We start from the raw sequence: 20,423 nt of genomic DNA, 5'->3' as shown, positions 1-20,423 counted from the left end.
AATATGGAATGAAATTTAGTGTGGAGAAAAGCAAGACCATGGTGGTAACCAGAGGGGATAGAGAGGGCAAGGGACAAATTCATATTGAGGGACGGGATATTGAAACAGCGGACAACTTTAAATATTTGGGAAGTGTATTAATGGGGAATGCTTGTTTGGAGACAGAAATTAGCAAAAGAATACAGCAGAGTAGTGCATTTTACCAGTGTGTGAGGGGCTTAGTGTGGGGAAGGGAAGTGCCAATGAGGTGCAAGCTGGTGCTATACAAGACTTACTTCACACCCCTACTAATTTACAGCTCAGAGACTTGGACTATAAATAAATAGAGGAGAGTAGGATACAATCCAGTGAAGTGAAGTTACTGAGAAGTATGCTAGGAAAGACGAGGAGAGACAGAGTGAAAAATGAAGATGTTAGGAAGGAAATTGGAGTAGAGAAGTTGACCAAAAAATTGAAAAGAATATATTAAAATGGTTTGGACATGTGAAGAGGATGGGAGAGGGAAGAATACCAAGAAAAATGATGGAGTTCAAGATTGAGGGCAAGAGACCAAGAGGAAGACCGATAACAAGATGGATTGATACAATAAAGATGAGTTTAAGGAGGTGAAAACTGCTATGGAACCAGATTGTGGAAGAAGAATGGCGGAAATACCGAGTAAAGTGCCGAAGTACCGTTGATACCCCAACCCGGCCAGATGTTGGATAGAGGGGAAACGAAGATGATGATGATGATGATGATATTCTTCTTGAAGTCTGAGGATATTTAACCTGTCTCGTGCATCTTGCTTACCAGATGCTAGAGTCTTGTTCAGCTCCCCCAAGGCTATCAGTAGTTCTAATGAAATGTCTGTTCCTGCGGCCTTGTTTTGACTTGGATCTTTCAGTGCTCTGTCAAATTTTTCACACAGTATCATATCTCCCATTTCATCGTCATCTAAATCCTCTTACATTTCCATAGTATTGTCCTCATGTTCATTGCCTTTGTATGGACCCTCTATATACTCCTTCCACCTTTCTGCTTTCCCTTCTTTGCTTAAAACTGGGTTTCCATCTGAGCTCTTGATATTCATACAAGTGGTTCTCTTTCCTCCAAAGGTCTCTCTAATTTTCCTGTAGGCTGTATCTATTTCACCCCCTAGTGATGTATGCCTCTACATCCTTACATTTGTCCTCTAGCCATCCCAGCTTAGCCATTTTGCACTTTCTGTCGATCTCATTTTTGAGACATTTGTATTCCTTTTCTCCTGCTTCATTTACTGCATTTTTATATTTTCTCCTTTGATACCTTTGAAATAAAAAAATATATACCTAGAAGAAAAATATTTGTCTTCTGCATTCTTTTTCTATAAATAAAGTCTGTTTCAATTGTTTCACAGCTCATTTGTTGTGTGGAAGACCAGTTTTTAAGGAAGAGTAAATATGAAAGATGAGCAATAATTTTGAGAAACATATTCTCATTGAGGCCAAAATACTTCCGTGAGAACCAAACCCACCCCATTACCTAAAAATTAAAAAAAAGTGTTGTACAAAATTTCTCATCCTTTTAAAATATGGACAGTGTGTGTGTGTGTGTGTGTGTGTCTATATATATATATATATATATATATATATATATATATACTGTCCATATTTTAAAAGGATGAGAAATAAATATATATGAGAGAGAGAGATATTGTAATTAACAAACTCAACAAAAAAACTTTAATAAAATAAAGATGTAGAGGTTTTTGGAAGAAGTTGGTACAATATTTTCTTGGTGTTAAAATCTCTCTATCTCAAATTTTTGTAGCTAAAGTCAAAAAGTAGCAATTATTGGCTAACAAAGTATCAAAACTAGATACTAAACAAATATTTTCTCACATTGTTATTCACCACTTTCATTACTGAATCATTTATATTATGGCTACTTACATGTTTAACATATTAATGTGTGAAGAAGTATTGTTCATAATGAAAGTATACAACCAAAGACTGAAAAAGTGTCATCTTGTTTAATGTGTGATCTGTGTTTACTACTTGGAATTTAATGTACTTAATTGTAATATTAATACTTAACAAATAAAATTATTAATATGCAAAGGACCATTGGAATAATGTCATTGGATGATGACAATGGAAATTTCATTTTGAAAACTATGCTTGATTCCAGGGTTAGATTAGACTTTCCTTTACAATTGATTCATAGTGAGGTGGTCATCAAGGATGTAAAGATTATCGCATAAAAATGTACATTGTAATCCAAGGGAGAAACAATTGTATGTACCACAACAAATCACCCAGCAACGTGAAACTTCTGAACTTCCTGAGTATTATGTTAAGAACCATATGTTCTGCATTGAAAAAAGAAACGGAGAGGAGAATTTTTCAGATATTGAGACAAGTAACTTGCATTCAAAGGCCAGGAAACTTGTGCAACATTGGCTTTGGCAGTTGTGAGAGGCAAGCTAAGATGCAAATTCCAAACTTCATATGTGTATTTAGTGTAAGCAGTCACACAGCCAGGGATCAGCGATTTTGAACAAAACTACCCCTCTAGTAGATGGGAGAGGTAAATTTCTCAAATGCCAGCTCTGTGTTGGACAGTGCAAAATCTTTAATAACACCAACAAATCAACAGTGTAGTCTGTAAATTCAGTTGAAAGCTAATGACACGGTCGGCAGTCTATAAAAACTTTCAAATAAATGCCTTCTGCATTGCATAGCATATAACCAAGAATGTGGAACTGAATAACAGCTTCCAGCCAAGCTACACAGACCTAGTTAGTACATAAGGCAATATACATGGTGTTAGGATGAATAATCAATATTCAGGGATATGCCAAGAATGATCATTTGAAGAAAAAAATTCATACCGACATATGCTCCATTCTGAACGGTTTTGGAGATAGAACATATTCAATGTACATTGTTGTTTATTTTCTGTAATATTCAATACACTGTCAGGAGCGTATACAAAAATTAATAAATATTACAACAATGGGTTTACAAAGTATCAATTGAAAAATACATATTTTTTAACTCCTACACCTGTAAGAATTATTGTACATGCCATTTTATAGCTATTCAGTTCACAATAATATGCAGATGTACCTCCATCAACTTCATGCATTGGTGCACCCTTGGGAGAACGTGGTATATTGGTTGCCTCTACATGTTCCGTAATGAGGGCAGCAGCATCCGAGATGTGACCGAGCAGTTCGTATTGCGCATTCACCTTTTGTTTGTACAACTCGGATTTGATGCAACCTCATAAACAAAAATCTATTGGTGCAAGGTCTCTCACACGTCTGGTAAAATGTCTAGGGGCTCCATCGTGCTCTAAGTACATCTACATAAATACTCCACAAGTCACTGTACAGCTCAAGCGAAGGATACCACATACCATTATTAGTCAGTTCCTTTCCTGTTCACCGAGCGGGGTGGCGCAGTGGTTAGACACTGGACTCGCATTCGGGAGGACGACGGTTCAATCCCGCGTCCGGCCATCCTGATTTAGGTTTTCCGTGATTTCCCTAAATCACTCCAGGCAAATGCCGGGATGGTTCCTCTGAAAGGGCACGGCCGACTTCCTTCCCTAATCCGATGAGACCGATGACCACGCTGTCTGGTCTCCTTCCCCAAACCAACCAACCCACCTTTCCTGTTCCACCCGCAAATAGAGGGAAAATGACTCAGTAAGCCTCTGTACAAGCCCTAACTTCTCTCATCTTACCTTGATGATCCTTAAAGCTAAATGTACGTTCGTAACAGTAGAATCTACATCTACATGACACTCCGCAAGCCACCTCATGGTGGGTGGCAGAGGGTACTTTTGGTACTACTATCTGATCCATTCAACCCTGTTCCACTCGTGAATTGTGTGTGGAAAGAATGATTCTTGGTAAGCCTCCGTATTGGCTCTAATTTCACAAATTTTCTCCTCGTGGTCAAAACGTGAGATTGATTTTGTGTGTGTGTGTGTGTGTGGGGGGGGGGGGGGGGGGGGAAGTAATATGTTGTCTGACTCCTGAAAAGTGCTGTCCCAAAATTTCAATAGTAAATCTCTCCATGATGCACAACGTCTGTCTTGTAATGTCTGCCACTGGAGTTTGTTTAGCATCTCCATAACGCTCTTACCAGCTAAATGATCAGGTGATGAAATGCGCTGCTCTTTGTTGGATCTTTTCTATCTCCTTTATCAGTCCTACCTGATAGGGATCCGAGATAGATGAACAATACTCAAGAATCAGGCTAACAATTGCCTGATAAGCCACTTCTTTCGTGGATGAGTTACATTTCCTTAAGATTCTTCCGATGAATTTGAGTCTTATGTCTGCTATTCCCACTATCTGTTTTATATGGTCATTCCACTCGATGTTGCGCTGGATAGTTACGCCTAAATATTTTACAGCAGATGCTGTCTCCAACTGTTTGTCATCAATAGTGTAGCTGTACAATAGTGGATTTCTTTTCCTACAAATGCGCAATGTGTGACATTTACAGTAGAGCGTCGATTATCCGAACATCGGTCAACCGAACGACTGCTTAACTGAACTGTGTACTCGCTTGCACCTGTTACTCTCCCACCCTACCGTCCATCATCCCCCTCACTCCCAAACCAAGTTTCCCACAGTAGTCGCCGCACTGGGCCACTGCTGGCGGAACATTGCTTCTAATCGAGTCTTCACAAGAAGAAGACGTTCATGAATGGATGAATATCGATGATGCAGATCCAGGACACCAAATCGTGCAGGACAGCGAGATTGTAAACGTCGTCACTGATAAAGATGACGCCGGCAGCATCTCATCAATCAGTGCTCCAGAAAGTGAAGATGAAAGTATACCAACAGCTCCTGAGGCGTTCACTTGTTTAGATATTGCCTTGCGATGGTTTGAAGCGCAAGATGAAAGTTACCAGTTTCAGATATCTGTAATGGAAAAAAAGTACGTGACTTAGCTGCTCGTAAGCGTGTAGGCTTGCTCAGACAGACCAAAATAAAGGATTTTTTTAAAACGTTAATTTTGTATACTGTGTGTATTGTTCATGCAAAACGCGTATGTAATATGTATATATTTTTGTTTAATAAACTGTGCCACATACTATATATTCCTACTGAAGTTGCCTTTGTATGTTACTTTGTAATACTAAAAGAGATGCCTGTTTTTATGAATAAATTACTGTACAGTTCGTTTATCCAAACAAACCAGTTTTCTGAACACCCATGTCCCCCAATTACTTCGGCTAATCGATGCTCTACTGTATTTACATTCTGGGCCAACTGCCAGAGCCTGCACCATTCATCAATTCTGCAAGTCGTTCTGCAAATTCTTACTATCTTCTGGCATTGCTACTTTGGTACAGACAACTGCATCATCTGCGAATAGCCTTAAAGATCATTTGACACTTTTTACTAGATCATTTATATATACTGTAAACGGCAACGGTCCTATCACACTTCCCGGTGGTACTCCGGATATTACCTTTACCGCTGTCGATTTAGTTTCATTAAGAGCGACATGTTGAGTTCTGTCCACAAGAAAGTCTTGAATCCAATCGCAGGTCTGCTCCAATACTCCGTAAGCTCATATTCTTTTCATTAAATGGCAATGTGGGACGCTGTCAAATGCCTTACTGAAGTCAAGGAACACGGCATCAGCCTGAGTGCCATTGTCCACTGCATTGTGGATCTCGTGGAGGAACAGAGCGAGCTGAGTTTCACAGGATCTCTGTTTGGGGAATCCCTGTTGATTTTTATAGAGGGGCTGTTCATTGTCCAAAAATGTCATAATTCTTGACCATAAAACATGTTCCATAATTCTACAACAGATTGACATAAATGATATAGGTCTATAATTGTGTAGATCTGTCTTACGACCTTTCTTAAAAGTGGGAATGACCTGCACTTTTTCCCAGTTGTTAGGTACCTTTCGTTGCTCAAGTGATCTACGATAAATCACTGCTAGAAAGAGAGCAAGTTCTTTTGCATAATCTTTATAGAACCTTTTAGTTCAATATCCGCTATTTCAATGTTCGCACAACGATTGAACGGAGGGACAGTGTTACGCTCTTCCGCGGTGAAACAACTACGGAAGACCGAATTCAGTATTTCGGCCTACTCTCTGTTATCTTCCGTTTTGGTGCCGATTTGGTCGCTGAGAGAATGAATAGATGATTTTGGCCCACTTACTGATTTAAATATGACCAAAATCTCTTGAGGTTTTTACTCAGGTCAGTTGACAACGTTATACTTTAAAAATCATTGAACGCTTCTCTCATTGATCTCCTTACACTCATTCTCACTTCGTTCAGCTTTTGTTTGTCAGCTAGGTTTTTACTTCTCTTGAATCTGAGATGAAGTGTTCTTTGTTTATGTAGCGATTTTCTAACACGGTTATTAAACCATGGTGGATCTTTCCCATCTCTTAAAACCTTACTTGGAACATACTTGTCTAAGGCATATTGAACGATGCCTTTGAATTTTTTCCATTTGTTCTCCACATCTTCGTTCTCATCACCGAATATTTGATGCTGACTGCTGAGATATTCTGATATTTGTATCGTCAGCCTTGCTGAGCAAATATATCTTTGTACCTTCTTTACATTCCTTGTAGGACCCATCATCATAGATGCTGTCACAGCCTTGTGATCATTGATACCTTCCTCTGTGTTACCTGATTCGATAAGTTCAGGTCTGTTTGTTGCGAGGTGGTGTAAGACCTTATCCTCACGAGTTTTCAGACAAGACATCCAGAGCAATGCCACACGATTCCCTCCCTGTCTCTGGCACCAGTTTTGTTGGCTTAACACTCCCAGTCTATACCTGGCAAGTTGAAGCTACCCCCTATTACTTTGGCATGATCAGGAAAATTACTAACGGGGAGGGGGGGGGGGGGGATCCAAACACTTGAGCAGTAATCAAGAATGTGTCACACCAGCGTTCTGTAATGCTACCCTCCTTTACAGGTGAATCACACTTTCCCAAAATTTTCCAAATAAACCGAAATCAACCATTCGCCTTGGCTACTACCAACCTGACATGCTCATTACATTTCATATCGCTTAGCAGTGCTTCATCTTGATATTCAGTCAATGCGACTGTCTAACAGCACACCACAAATGCTGTATTCGAACAGTACAGGATTGTTTTTCCTACTAATCAGGATTGATATACATTTTTCTACATTTAGAGCAAGCTACCACCACCACACCAATTAGTAATTCTGTCTAGGTCACCTTGTATCCTCCTACAGTCACTCAATGATACCTTCCTGTACATCACAGCATCATAACCAAATACCTATAAATTGCTGCTCACTCTGTCTTTCAGATCACTTATGTATATTGTAGTCTTCATGGCCGAAGGAACATCCTCAAGATGTTCAATAAACAAATTTCCCAAAAAATACAAGTAATTCCGCCCCATCATTCACCCTCCTAAAATGACTGGAGCTCTCAAAATGTTCAGTCTTACCGCACCATCGATCAAAAAGCGAGCTTAGAAATTGGTTTCCACTATAGCATGTGGATTTTACTGTGACCATCAGTGATTATTTCATATGTTTACACTATTCCATGTAAATGTGGCTTCATCAGCGAGTAGCATTTATTGAAGCAAATGATTACTGTCATTTAACCATTGACAAAAATCAAGTCGTGTGACATTGTTGTCAATGTTCAGATTGTGGACACACTGTATGGGAAATTGGTACAAGTTTTCCCCATGTAATGGTTGTCATATACATATTCATATGATGTTGGTATGTGCAATACCATTTCAGCAACATGTTGCTGTTACTGCACAGGTTATTGTACTACGTATTCCGGAAAAATAAATAAATAAAATGGGAACTTTAAAGGATGCCTGTTTCACACAGTTTGCTGAAATTGGTAAACGCTTTACGATCAAGAATTTGATGTGTCAGAAAGTGCCAATGGTTTGACAGTAGCAGCTCTTACCACTGCAGAAGCTGTAACCATACACCATATCTGCTTGTTCTTCATTAGTGTAGATATGTTGCATTTTAACCAATGTGTACACAAACATGGTTAACTGATGTTGCTCTCAAGTATGCACTCAATCCCTCTCTCTGCTTCACTCCCAACACGCCATGGACAACTGTGTGCTCAGTGGGCTGGTTTAGTGGCAGAAATACATCCTGATAAGAGGTTGAAAGTGGTGTGGTAAGTTGGGCTAGAATGAAACATCAAAAAGGTTGGATGAGCAAGACACACAGATGAATGCCACTAGACCAAAAACAAATTTATATTAACGTGTTCTATCTTGGAAACCTTTCAGACTAGGGCAGATATCCATATCAAGTCTTTTGCTTCGAGTGAGTGCACCTGTCGTATCCCTGAATATTGACCACTTTTCCTGGGGTGCTCTGTGTAGAGGATTATGAACACTCAAGTTGATATGGTCAAGGGAAACTCTACGATTCCTCCATATTGTGGGAGGTTGTCTACAGTCGTAAAATATTTTTATATCACATGTTGTATTTTTCATTATTATGTAGAGACACCGGGTAGGAAATCCGCTTGGGACCTTTTTTTTCTGTCTTGCATTGGAAGTATCTTCAATTACTTGACAAATAATAAATACCGGCAGTGGCGTAAATGCTGCACCCAAATAAACAATGTTGTCAACATTTTTTTATAAAGTGTAATTTACTTCATTTATGTTTTGTTGACACGTTGACTGCTCTTGAGGAGAGAAAAATTATGCAGAAAAAGTATGGACCAATAATGTAATACAAATGAAAGTAGGAAAAGTAGTAAAAATTAAAGACATTACAGATGGTATATATATATTTAAATAGGAACAGATTGCCCAGAATTTGTACGCAAAAAAAGACAAATTAACAACAGACATGCAGGTATGAAACTGTAAGCTGTGTTATTACTTGTGAACAACAGTTTTGATGGAATAGGCCATATTTATAATTTTGTTTTTCTGCTATGAAGTGAGGTTCATTACTGTTTTATTTACTGGTTTGTGACTTGCATTCTCTCTTTCTTTTCCTGGTATATTCATTCAACAGCAACATTAATGTGTCGTTAAGATTTGATGATAACCGAAGCACTTAATCAGAAAATGTTACAGATAATTTCCAATTACTTTATTTTTATGATGTTGAAAATGTTTTGTAGTAAACCATTCCACTTTTGGTAAATTATGACTGTGTATCTTGAATTATTAATACCACCCATCTTCTTAGGTCCCATAATCTCCACTTTTGAAGGTAATTTTTCCCCCCTAATATGTATAAAAGCCCAGGTGGAAAGTGGACTTGTCTGTAGGCTGTTATGCATCAATACGGTCTACAGTCTGTGTCGTGGTAATTTTTGCAAGATATATGTGGAAGAAGTTAATATATTTCTTGCCTTATCTTGAAATGACCCACACTTATAATTTTAAGAATAAGCTTTCACATTTTTGTGTCAACTACAGTCCATTTGCAAAGTCTCTTTGCAGTAACAAGCTCTTCGTGTCTCGCCTCGCCTTGATGTTGGCAGCACATTAGTGTCCCTGTATAAGCTAGGGGCCGGGATTCACTCCTAGGGGCTGTAGTTATGATGTGAGATGGTATTCAACATTATTTCAATTAAAACATTGAAATTAATTAATTTACAACTAGATACACTGTACTCACCATTATCACAGTAGATGCTGGAAATGTTTTCCTCTTTCGTGTACTACCAGTACAAAATTAAGGCTTTCGTGGCCATTTGTTGACAAACTGCGTGTTGGCTTCTGTCTCGAGTTCTTCGGCCGATGTTTGTTTCATGATTTTTCTGATGTTTCACCAGGACAAGTGGCTGGCATTGTCAAAGCTTCACCCTGCATTGCTGGTGGTGGATTGGAGTTGAGCTTGCGGCCGCAGATCATATGTACCTGGCACGACAATGTCCAAGGGCTTTTCCGAGGTTGTTTCCCGTGCGGTTCTCCTCTTGCTACCTGTAACCATCGTTCACTGCAGCACGGGAATCAAGGATCCATTCATGATGAGGCTTCCTTCTTTCTTGTTGAAGGTGTTCTCATGTTTGTGTATTTCTATAGCTTCTCTCGGCTTCACATAATGCGTGCTCTGTCGTGACTAATTTCTTCAGCCTGTCCCACCCTGCAGTGCCACTTACATTCTGTGATCCTGGTGTTGATTGATCGCCAAGTCATTCCAACATAAACGTTTCTGCATGTGCATGGTGTGCGGTATATTCCCAACATTGCAAGTGGATCCTTTTTTGTCAGTTTATAAATAGTTGGCAAGCTATGTTTGCACAATACACAACCGATTCTGGTTGTCACTCTTGGAATGTGTCAAGTGTCTGACTCATTTACACTTTTTAAATGTAAAAAGTACCCGTGGTGGAGTACTCGTTGCTCCTCGGAACACTTTCGAGGTGTTGCATATCATATGTGAGATGCTGTGGCTCACATATTTGTCTTGCTCAAGTTATGAATGTGTTAATCATGCCCCTTCCTGGCTTGGGTCATGTTTCGATACACGACCTTTGTGCCATACATTCCCAGTGTGATATTGGGGCAGGTGAAGAAATCAACGATGGCAGAGCACGCGCAGTTTGAGGCTGACCGCATAGTAAAATTCACTGTCGGCTGTAGAGAAGATCTATCACACCTGCTTGTTTAGAGAACAACATGAGAATAGTTTCCAGAAGAAAGAGGAAAACCAAGTTGAACGGATCCTGGATTCCTGTGCTCCTGCAAATGATGATTGCAGGTAGTAAAAGGAAAACCGCACCAGAAATGACCACATTGGCACACCAGGTACATATAATCTGCAGCTGCGAGCTCAACTCCAGTCCCACCACCAGCAACAGAGGGTGAATCTTTGACAATGCCAGCCACTCGTGCTGCCAAAACGTCAGAAAAATCACCAAAAAAATGTTGAGGAGCCCACAGGCAATTTGTCACAAGTGAACACAAAAGCCATAACAATTTTGTACTACATCTCTACAGGGAGTGGATATGCAGTTGTACTGAGGCCGTAACCAACAACGGAAGAAGAAAGCACAATTGATGTCCTCTCTTGCCTTTCTGTCACAGTGTCAGCACGAAAGGGCTACACCAAAGTTTTTCAAATGTAAGAACCTTTTCACCACCACAATAGCACATGGTATATATGGCAGAATGGAAAGAGCTTTTCCTAGTAAGCAAATTCATGCAACACAATGGTACTTGGCAAGAATGGGTGAGGAACATTTAACATTTTCTATCAACTAAGTAGCAGAATGTATCGAGACAACTCGGACAAGATCAACAGCATCACTCACAGGAGCATTCAGAACTAAGTCTGACTAGGATGCTGACCAGGATGTCGTTTGGTTCAAGTTTTAGTTTCCTTAGCTTCTCAATGAAATGTCCTAAATCCTTTATGTATATGTCGCTGCACTAAGCGACTGAAGAAAAATTTTGTAAGATGCCAGAAGCTGATTGACAAGGCACTTCCCGACATATCCTGCATAGTGGTCAATCTCAGTGAATGATGATTGACCAAAAAGAAACAGTCTGTCCTTCAAAAAGGAAGGAATTTCACTATCGTCCCAAGAACTTTACTTATGGAAGGCATCATTGGTGATAGCAAAGCGGCCATTCGGACCATTCCGAGTTGAGGAAATACACACTGAAACAGCTAGGAAACTGTGCCAAGCAAAAACTACCAGCTTGCAATGCCGACAAGAGTATTGTGGTACTGCCTGCTGATAAGGGAAATTCGACTGTCGTAATGAAGACCAAAGATTATGAGCGGAAGATCCGGAACCTATTAGATCCAACAACGTACCGAAAACAAGGTGTAGATCTGATGCAGCGGATTACATGGAATATGAATCGGTTAATCAAAGCCTCTTCTTTCGGCATACAGAGAAACCTGTGCAACACAGGAGCCCCACCAACTCAGCTGTCTGGATTACTGAAGATCCATAGGAATAATTTTCCATTAAGACTGATTGGTAGTGCTCCATGCATACTGATGTATAAACTGGAAAATACATGGCCTCTCTGCTCCAGCCACATGTGGGGAAGACTGACATATACATAAAGGATTTAGGACATTTCATTGAGAAGCTAAAGAAACTTAAACTTGAACCAAGCAATATCCTGGTCAGCTTTGATGTTGTTTCTTTGTTTACCAAAGTGCCTCTCAGCAACACTCTGAAACGCATCAGTTCCATTTTCTTGCAAGGCATCACCAAGCCCTTTCATGTAAGTCTCGCCATGAGCTATTTCACATGGAGTGGCAACTTTGTGAACAGCTGGGAGTGTCGCCATGGGTAGGTCTCTTAGTCCAGTGGTGGCCAACTGCTTCGTGGAAAAATTTACCATGGAAGTAGAAAAGGATAAATAGCTGTCCTTTCTAGATGTGCTGGTGACAAGGGATGGCAAAAACCTGGGACAGCATGTATCGAAAACTGACACATGGATTGATACCTGCACATACTGTCAGATCACCAACCAAAACCAGAAAAGAGGCATGATTAATGCACTCCTAATGCGAGCAAGACGAATATGTGAGCTGCAGCTCCTCAGATGTGAGAAGCAACACCTGGCAAGCGTTTTGAGAGGTAATGGGTACTCCAACAGTTATATAAGAAATGTAACACAGTCAAACACTCGGTGAAGTGACACATCAGAAAAAGAAATCTCTAGTAAGGCCTTTATACTATACACACCCAGAATCATGGACAGAATCAACTTTATATTCTGCAAAACAAGACGTAACGACTATATATAAACCAACAAAGAAGATCAAAGAGAGTTTCAGATCGGCAAACGAGTAAAGGGACCCACTTGCGATTTCGAGAATATTCTGCATACCCGCACATCCAGAAAAGTTTATGTTTGAATGACTGGACTATCAATCAGCGTCAGGATCACAGAACATAAGTGGCACTGCAGGTTGGGGCAGATGTTCAGAGAAGCTATAGAAATACACAAGCATGAGAACATGAGAATAGCTTTAACAAGAAAGAAAAAAGCCTCAAGGTGAATGGTTCTTGGATTGCTTTGCTACAGTAAACTATGGTTGCAAGATGCAAATAACAAGAGGAGAACTGCACCAGAAATGACCACTGAAAAGCCCTTGGACGTTGGCAAGCCAGGTACATATAATCTGTGACTACAAGCTCAACTGCAGTCCACCACCAGCAATGGAGAGTGAAGCTTTGACAACGTGCTGACAAAACATTGGAAAAATCAACAGGCACCCTGACCAATGTTTCACATGTAATCAAATGCAGATAATCAGTTATTGCTGTCTCCAGTTCATCTGATGTATTTGGGTTATTTTGATATACAAAAATTTTAGCCACATCCCAAAGGAAATGAGTGGAGACAGATCCGTTAACTGGGGGTTGCTAGAGACCTTCGTAATTACTCCATCTTCAAAAATTTCATCTAAAAGTCATAGGGACTGGTGCACCATACGAGCAGTAGCATTGTCTTGTTGGAAAAATGAATGATTGATTGTATTTTCATATTTTCATTCATCTGGGCGATAAATGGATAACTTATCAGGGAACAGTTGCCACCAGAAGTGACGGTAGTATCCAAAAAGATCAGCCCTATAATTCCCACTCTGTTGTGGCAACCCACACACCAATTTTCTCTTAAAGTGTGTGGGATTTCTGATGACCAAATTTGTGAATTTTGGTAAGTAATGTAGCCAGATAGTTGAAACCAAGCCTCATCACTGGAAAAGATTCGACTGAAACACCAGTTCCGTGTCAGTTAACAAATTGCTGAAACTAGTCACAATATGCTATTCGTTTCACATGGCCCATAAAATGTAATTGTTGCATAGCAATTTTGTAGGGATACATCCCCAACTTTTCAGTTACGACCTTACATGCTGTCGTATGAGAGACTAGTCTGTTGCTATAATCTCCTCGGTGATTTTGTTGGACTTGCAACATGATGTCTGAAGTATTGTCAATCTTCTGTTCTGTTAAAATTGTGTGCCTACCTGTTCGTGGCACATTATGAACTGAATCTGTTGTCTGAAATTTGTGAATTAAATCGTGTTCAGTATCACAATGTGAACATCTCAAAGCAGGAAAACACCTCACATGCTTCGTAAAGTTTCCTCCTGTATGGAAAAGCTCCTCGGTGATTTTGTTGGACTTGCAACATGATGTCTGAAGTATTGTCAATCTTCTGTTCTGTTAAAATTGTGTGCCTACCTGTTCGTGGCACATTATGACTGAATCTGTTGTCTGAAATTTGTGAATTAAATCGTGTTCAGTATCACAATGTGAACATCTCAAAGCAGGAAAACACCTCACATGCTTCGTAAAGTTTCCTCCTGTATGGAAAAGCTGTTCCACTAAAAACACTCTTTCTGCATTAAGCACTCAGCTTACACAAGAACTAGACCATTACACAACTAACAGCTGCAATGCATACATAACACTACGACACCTCCCAACCTCCCCCCCCCCCCCCCTCTCCCACCCCCACCTCCTTCCGCTGCATGTCAATGGAACACATACAGGCGAGACTTGAATGTGCTGCCAGTCTTAAGCGCCCTGCAAGGCAAGACACATTAGGCTCGCCACTGGAGAGAGACCTTTGGACATATGGTACTGCTGTAGTTTGTGACCACTTTGACACACTAATTTTTGATGCACCTAACTACTCTTTGAATCTTTTTCCACTGTTCAGCTAACGTTATTTGGTGAGTGTGTCAGACTACGGTAGACTACTCAAGAATCACCTCACTCTTACTGATTCGTTTGTGAACAGCCTCGTAGAGATATTTGTTATATATATTTGCAGTTTGAAAAGGAGGAAGATTGGATCATTATAAACGTCATACTGACATCCAACTGAGCAAGATTATACAAAAACAATGGATTCAGATTTGAGGAAATGGGGTTCAAACCTGGCAATCCAGGGTTGGATTTTCAATCATTTCCATAGATACCAGGATGATTCCTCTGAGAAAAACATAGCTGAATTCCTTGTCCATTCTTGTCCAAACAGAATCTGTACTGCGTCTCTAGTCTTGTAGTCAGTGGGACACTTAACTACTGTATAATGCTTCCTCCATTGGCATCCATATAATTAAGAACAGGGTGTTAGTTTAATTGAACAAGGACAGTGATAGGAAGCAACTGTCCTCTCTTTGGCTGGTGTTATCACCGTTCGTCTTTACCAACATTTGTCTCAAAGCTCAGAAAACCCAAAACAGAATAATTTGTCTGGGATTTGCACCCCACTCCATGTGGTTAACTCAATAGCCTTTCGCCATATTGCTCTTCAGCTATATTTTTCATGGAATCATATTGAAAGAAGTAATATTTTAGACATTGCTATAGATCTACAAAATCTCGGAAGCAATCTTTGAGATATTTTAAACTGTCTTTGCTTAGAAATTGATTGAAATACTTCTTTTAGCAGCGACATAACCTGGAAATGGATCTGAAATCTGCCATTGGATTGTGTGTACTTAATTTGTTACTTTAACAATATTATGAAAAGGATAGATTGCTACTCACTGTAAAGTTGACACATTGAGTTGCAGACAGGCAAGACGAAAAGCTTTTGGCCATAGTATTCTTCAGGATGGAGATGGAAGTGCACGTGTGTGTGTTTGGGGGGGGGGGGGGGGGGGGCACAAAATTGCAAATTAATATTTTTCCCATGTGTATGTTTTCATTACTAGTAATGTTGCAACATTATTATTATTATTTCTTCTTTTTGTGATTGATTGTTTTATTGGTTTAAGGGCTTCTGTTATGTTTTTGGCCATGTGGATTTGTATTATATTTAGAATTTTCGTGTTGTAGTGTATGATGTTTTTTTTATTTTTATTTATCTTTTTTTTCTGTTTAGTATCACACGGCAATTACCAACAGCCAAGTGATCTACCCATAGGTTCAGCAAAAGAACAAACCATCATGTGGCAGCAAAACTCTTACCTGGGTGATTCAGGTATCCATTCTGGAGCCACAACCCAGGCTCCATCATTGACTGGAAAAGAAGAAGACATGGAGTCAGACCAACTGATGTTTGACTTAGATCAAGGATTTGCCCAAGGTTTTACCCAGGACCAAGTTGATGGTAAGCTTATTTTAATTTCTTTATATGTTTACACATTTCACTGTGTCAACTCTAGAAGGCAAAGAATATTTCAAAAACAAACATTGAATGTACACCATACTTGCATGAGTAAGTGTGATTAGTTGAATTTTGTAGTTAGTTTACTTGTTACCTCAATGTCATTATTGTAATAGGATGGTAGGTTACATGATGCTAGCAATCAAAGTTAACTGTGGAGCATTATCATTATCTATATTTTGTACAGTGTGACCATGTACAACATGATAAACATTGCTGTAGGTCTACAAAGACTGTGAAGTAAGCTTTGTTGAGATGTTTCAAACAGTATGTTCTTAGTTTATTGAAATGTTAATATTCAAACCAAAAGCATTTTTTGTGGAAGTGAAACTCTGTATTAATTTTATGTTCACTGTTGGATTTACAGAGATGAATCAGCAATTGAGTCAGACACGTTCTCAGAGAGTTCGTGCTGCAATGTTCCCCGAAACTCTAGAAGAAGGCATAGAGATTCCATCCACACAGTTTGATCCAGCTCAGCCAACTGCAGTTCAACGTCTAGCAGAACCAAGCCAGATGCTCAAACATGCAGTAGTCAACCTAATTAATTACCAGGTGTGAAATGTTTACATTATTTTTCAGTGTACTGGATTTGCCCTGTAGTATTGACCTCTGTATCTTTGTATGATTTCCATTGTTCATATGTGTATTTTCACATCCTACAGGATGATGCTGATTTGGCAACTAGAGCAATACCTGAACTTATAAAACTGTTGAATGATGAAGATCAGGTTGTAGTTTCTCAAGCTGCAATGATGGTTCACCAACTGTCAAGAAAGGAAGCATCAAGGCATGCTATCATGAACAGTCCACAGGTAATAAACTGTCATTTTTATCATTCTGTGTTGTGCAAGTATTTAATAGCTCAAGTTAAAAATGTGAAGGTCTCTCTTCATCCAATCTCCTGGTATTCAGTTTCACTGACACCATCTTTTTGAATGTCCTTTACAGATGGTTGCTGCTTTGGTACGAGCAATTTCAAATAGCAATGATCTGGAGTCGACAAAAGCAGCTGTTGGTACATTACACAACTTATCTCACCATCGTCAGGGTTTGCTTGCCATTTTCAAAAGTGGTGGCATTCCAGCTCTTGTAAAACTGCTCAGGTACGACTTGAAGAAAATTGGTTACCTATTCATATGAAAGTAATATTGAAGTTCCAACCTGTGATTTTCAGTTCACAGGTCTGATAGCTGTCTAAATTTTCTTTCAGCTCGCCTGTTGAGTCTGTACTATTCTATGCCATTACTACACTGCATAATCTTCTTTTGCACCAAGAAGGTTCGAAAATGGCAGTTAGATTGGCTGGAGGTCTGCAAAAAATGGTTGCACTGTTGCAGCGGAATAATGTGAAATTTCTTGCCATAGTAACAGACTGTCTCCAAATATTGGCATATGGGAACCAAGAAAGTAAACTCATTATCTTGGCCTCTCAGGGGCCTGTGGAGTTAGTTCGCATACTCCGTTCGTATGATTATGAGAAGCTGCTATGGACAACATCACGTGTTCTGAAAGGTATTGATTAGCTAGGAAAGGAAGAGTTGTTACCAGCATTAAACATGAAACATATATTGAGTTTAAATTGATAAATTTGTAGCTGAGAACTGGTGTTCATCTTATAATCATAAAGCTAATTTCACTTCTGTTTCAACAGTATTGTCAGTCTGCTCCAGTAACAAGCCAGCAATTGTTGAAGCTGGAGGCATGCAAGCATTAGCTATGCACCTTGGTCATCCAAGCCAACGCCTTGTCCAGAACTGCCTGTGGACTCTGCGCAATCTTTCAGATGCCGGAACTAAAGTTGTAAGTACATTTTTATTTATAGGCTTCATAGGCCTGGCAGTCCATGAAATGTTTTCATATACAGTGGAACTTCAATTTTATGTTCTCTGATTTTACATTTTTTGTGTTTCTGTACCAGAAATTTCCAGCCCCTGTAAAAAAGTAAAATAAAAAAAAAACACTAAGGTGAATGCAAAAAAATTCCCCAATTTTATGCATCTTCCTAGTAAGGTTAACCTCAATCTACATTCTTGCTAGACTCGCTTAGCTTTGCCCGTTTTCTTTGTAGTGACATTTGATGTGATTGAACAAGTTATAAGTGCCACTTTGCATCGCAGGTGGTGGCAGAGTTAAGGGAATATTTTTGGCTGTTGCAGAGAGGGAAGTTGAGAGGAAATGCTATTGTAATCCACAATCAGCATTGCCAATACAGCTTGCAATGTTTTATCTTCACAGCACAATTATGATACAGCTACTGTTAGGTTGCAGCAGCAATGGAAAAACAAGACAGTTGTTGCAAAGTGTTTTGGACTAAGCCATTCGCATGTATATCCAATGTTGTGTATTCGGCAGCAATATCAATTTTCAGTATTTTAAAATCAAACACTGTGTCTCAAAGAATATGCTCAATCAGATTCAAGGAAATGTCATCCATTTCCGGCTAGTGAATTCTTATTGGCAGGCGACTTGTTATGTCACACAAAAGCCAACGCAGCCACCACACCACACTAAAGCCGATTTTTCAAGAGCAAATTAGTGGTCAAAATTGACTATTCGAAGTGTATGCACCTTTTGTACTTGCATGTAAATCAGCGACCAACCATGACACAAGTGTGTCTGTGACTTCAGTGATCTGTACATGGTGCCATGGGTGGAGTTCTAAATTTCCAAGTATGCTGCAAGCAGTGCGTGTGCAGAAACAAGGGACTGTGGCGGCGTCTGCTAACATTGCAGGTTACATTATATTCTGCTGGAGTTCACTCCTGCTATATAAATGGATTTTCTGATTTCGTGTCTTCTTAATCATTATTGTGTTGTTTACTTTGTTTTTGTGGCACACTGAAAAGTTGCACAAGGTCCTAGTATTTTTTCCTACTAGTGTTCTCCTACAAAAGACGAAATATCGGAGAGCAAAAAATATTTATGTTTTACCAGGGTGTATACAACCCGGGAGATCCGGGAAAAACCCGGGAATTTTTTCATCCAGGAGAAAACTGGGAAAAACCCGGTAATTTTTTAGAATTCCAGGAATTTTTCATTGTTTTAGTTTTCAGTTAAGTTTGTGTAATTTAGTTGGTAAGAACTGATCCTTTAACAAAGGATACTACTGTATCCTGCTACAGAAGAATAATACTGCAGCGGTAAAGCATGAATGAGAGAAAAAAATGAAAATAAACCTAAATTGCAAAGGAAATGCACCATATACAACAACAAAACATAGTGCTCGTACAAGTATCTGCCAACAGCAAAATGTGTCAAAGGCTTTAGGAACACTACGCAATGCTTCATAACAACAAATTGCCTCCGACGAGCGTGACATTACAACTGTTTGCATTAGATTCGTTTGATAGTTACGAGCAGGCTCATGGGCATGCACAGCTGAGTCGCATATGAGTAGTACCTTCTCCCACCTCTGGCTACAGAAATGTGGCCTTTGTCTGAGTAAGCACTAGCAGCAAGTAACCAGATGCTACCCAGGAAAATTTTATTGGCGACCAAGTAGCCAGATTCACGCATGCGCATCGGGCCCGGATCTTTGGAGGGGGGGGGGGGGGGGGGGAATTTTCATATTCTTGAGGAAAAAAGCCTTATTGCACAAAGTGCCTAGCATCTAGCGCATGTTGGTCTATTGATTATTCATATGATTTTAAATGCATCCCTGTTAGTTTTTAAACATTTTTAACACATTCTAAATTGATTTCTGAATAAATCTAAGCTGGTTTTTGAATCCGTGCATAGTGTACTTGATGTCTCTGCCAGGGGAATCCTCAGCGCATCTAGCAATAAACTTTCCTGCTGACAAAAGGGGATGGGGCTTTACAAACTGAGCATAATAAAGCCGTACGGGTGAATTCCAGTCGCTCTTTGTCTGTGTGGCTGACTGGGTTTGCGAATGATCAGCGTTGTTATAATTACTAAAAAAAGAAAAAAATCCATAGATTCATCCTATCAGAGTGGAAATATGCAACTAACAGGAATAACAGGTAAGAAAGATTACGTATTATCTCCTCGGTATATCCAAGAAAATGAAATTTTGGCAGAAAATTTTTGGCCATATCGCTGCACTAGTAAGGGCCAGTTGTACGGTCCCCAGCTAGCAGCCGCTGAAGTTCTGTCTTGGAATAGCACGAAAAATGCTTGGTACAAACCCGTAATAATGCCTAACCGGAGAATAATCACGGGATAACTAAACTGGTATTTCTGGCAGAGTTAGTGAAATTAACTGGAGAATGGGTTTTGACAATGGCAGGAACAGTTACACAATTAATGATGACAAGATTGTTAGTTAGAACGAGGAAGG

At 39.6% G+C, this 20,423-nt stretch overlaps 1 protein-coding gene across 1 annotated transcript in view; it reads left to right on the top strand.

Moving 5' to 3' along the window:
• LOC124802914 (armadillo segment polarity protein) overlaps window positions 1-20,423 on the top strand; it is an 89,306-nt gene that overhangs the window by 23,907 nt on the left and 44,976 nt on the right. Inside the window, 6 exon segments of the mRNA XM_047263987.1 lie at window positions 15,836-16,063; window positions 16,488-16,675; window positions 16,786-16,935; window positions 17,072-17,226; window positions 17,334-17,635; window positions 17,775-17,923. Coding sequence (XP_047119943.1) covers window positions 15,836-16,063; window positions 16,488-16,675; window positions 16,786-16,935; window positions 17,072-17,226; window positions 17,334-17,635; window positions 17,775-17,923 — 1,172 coding nt within the window.

Source organism: Schistocerca piceifrons, chromosome 1 (assembly GCF_021461385.2).
Source record: "Schistocerca piceifrons isolate TAMUIC-IGC-003096 chromosome 1, iqSchPice1.1, whole genome shotgun sequence".
Taxonomy (NCBI): domain Eukaryota; kingdom Metazoa; phylum Arthropoda; class Insecta; order Orthoptera; family Acrididae; genus Schistocerca; species Schistocerca piceifrons.
This window is presented reverse-complemented; position numbering and strand designations above follow the sequence as displayed.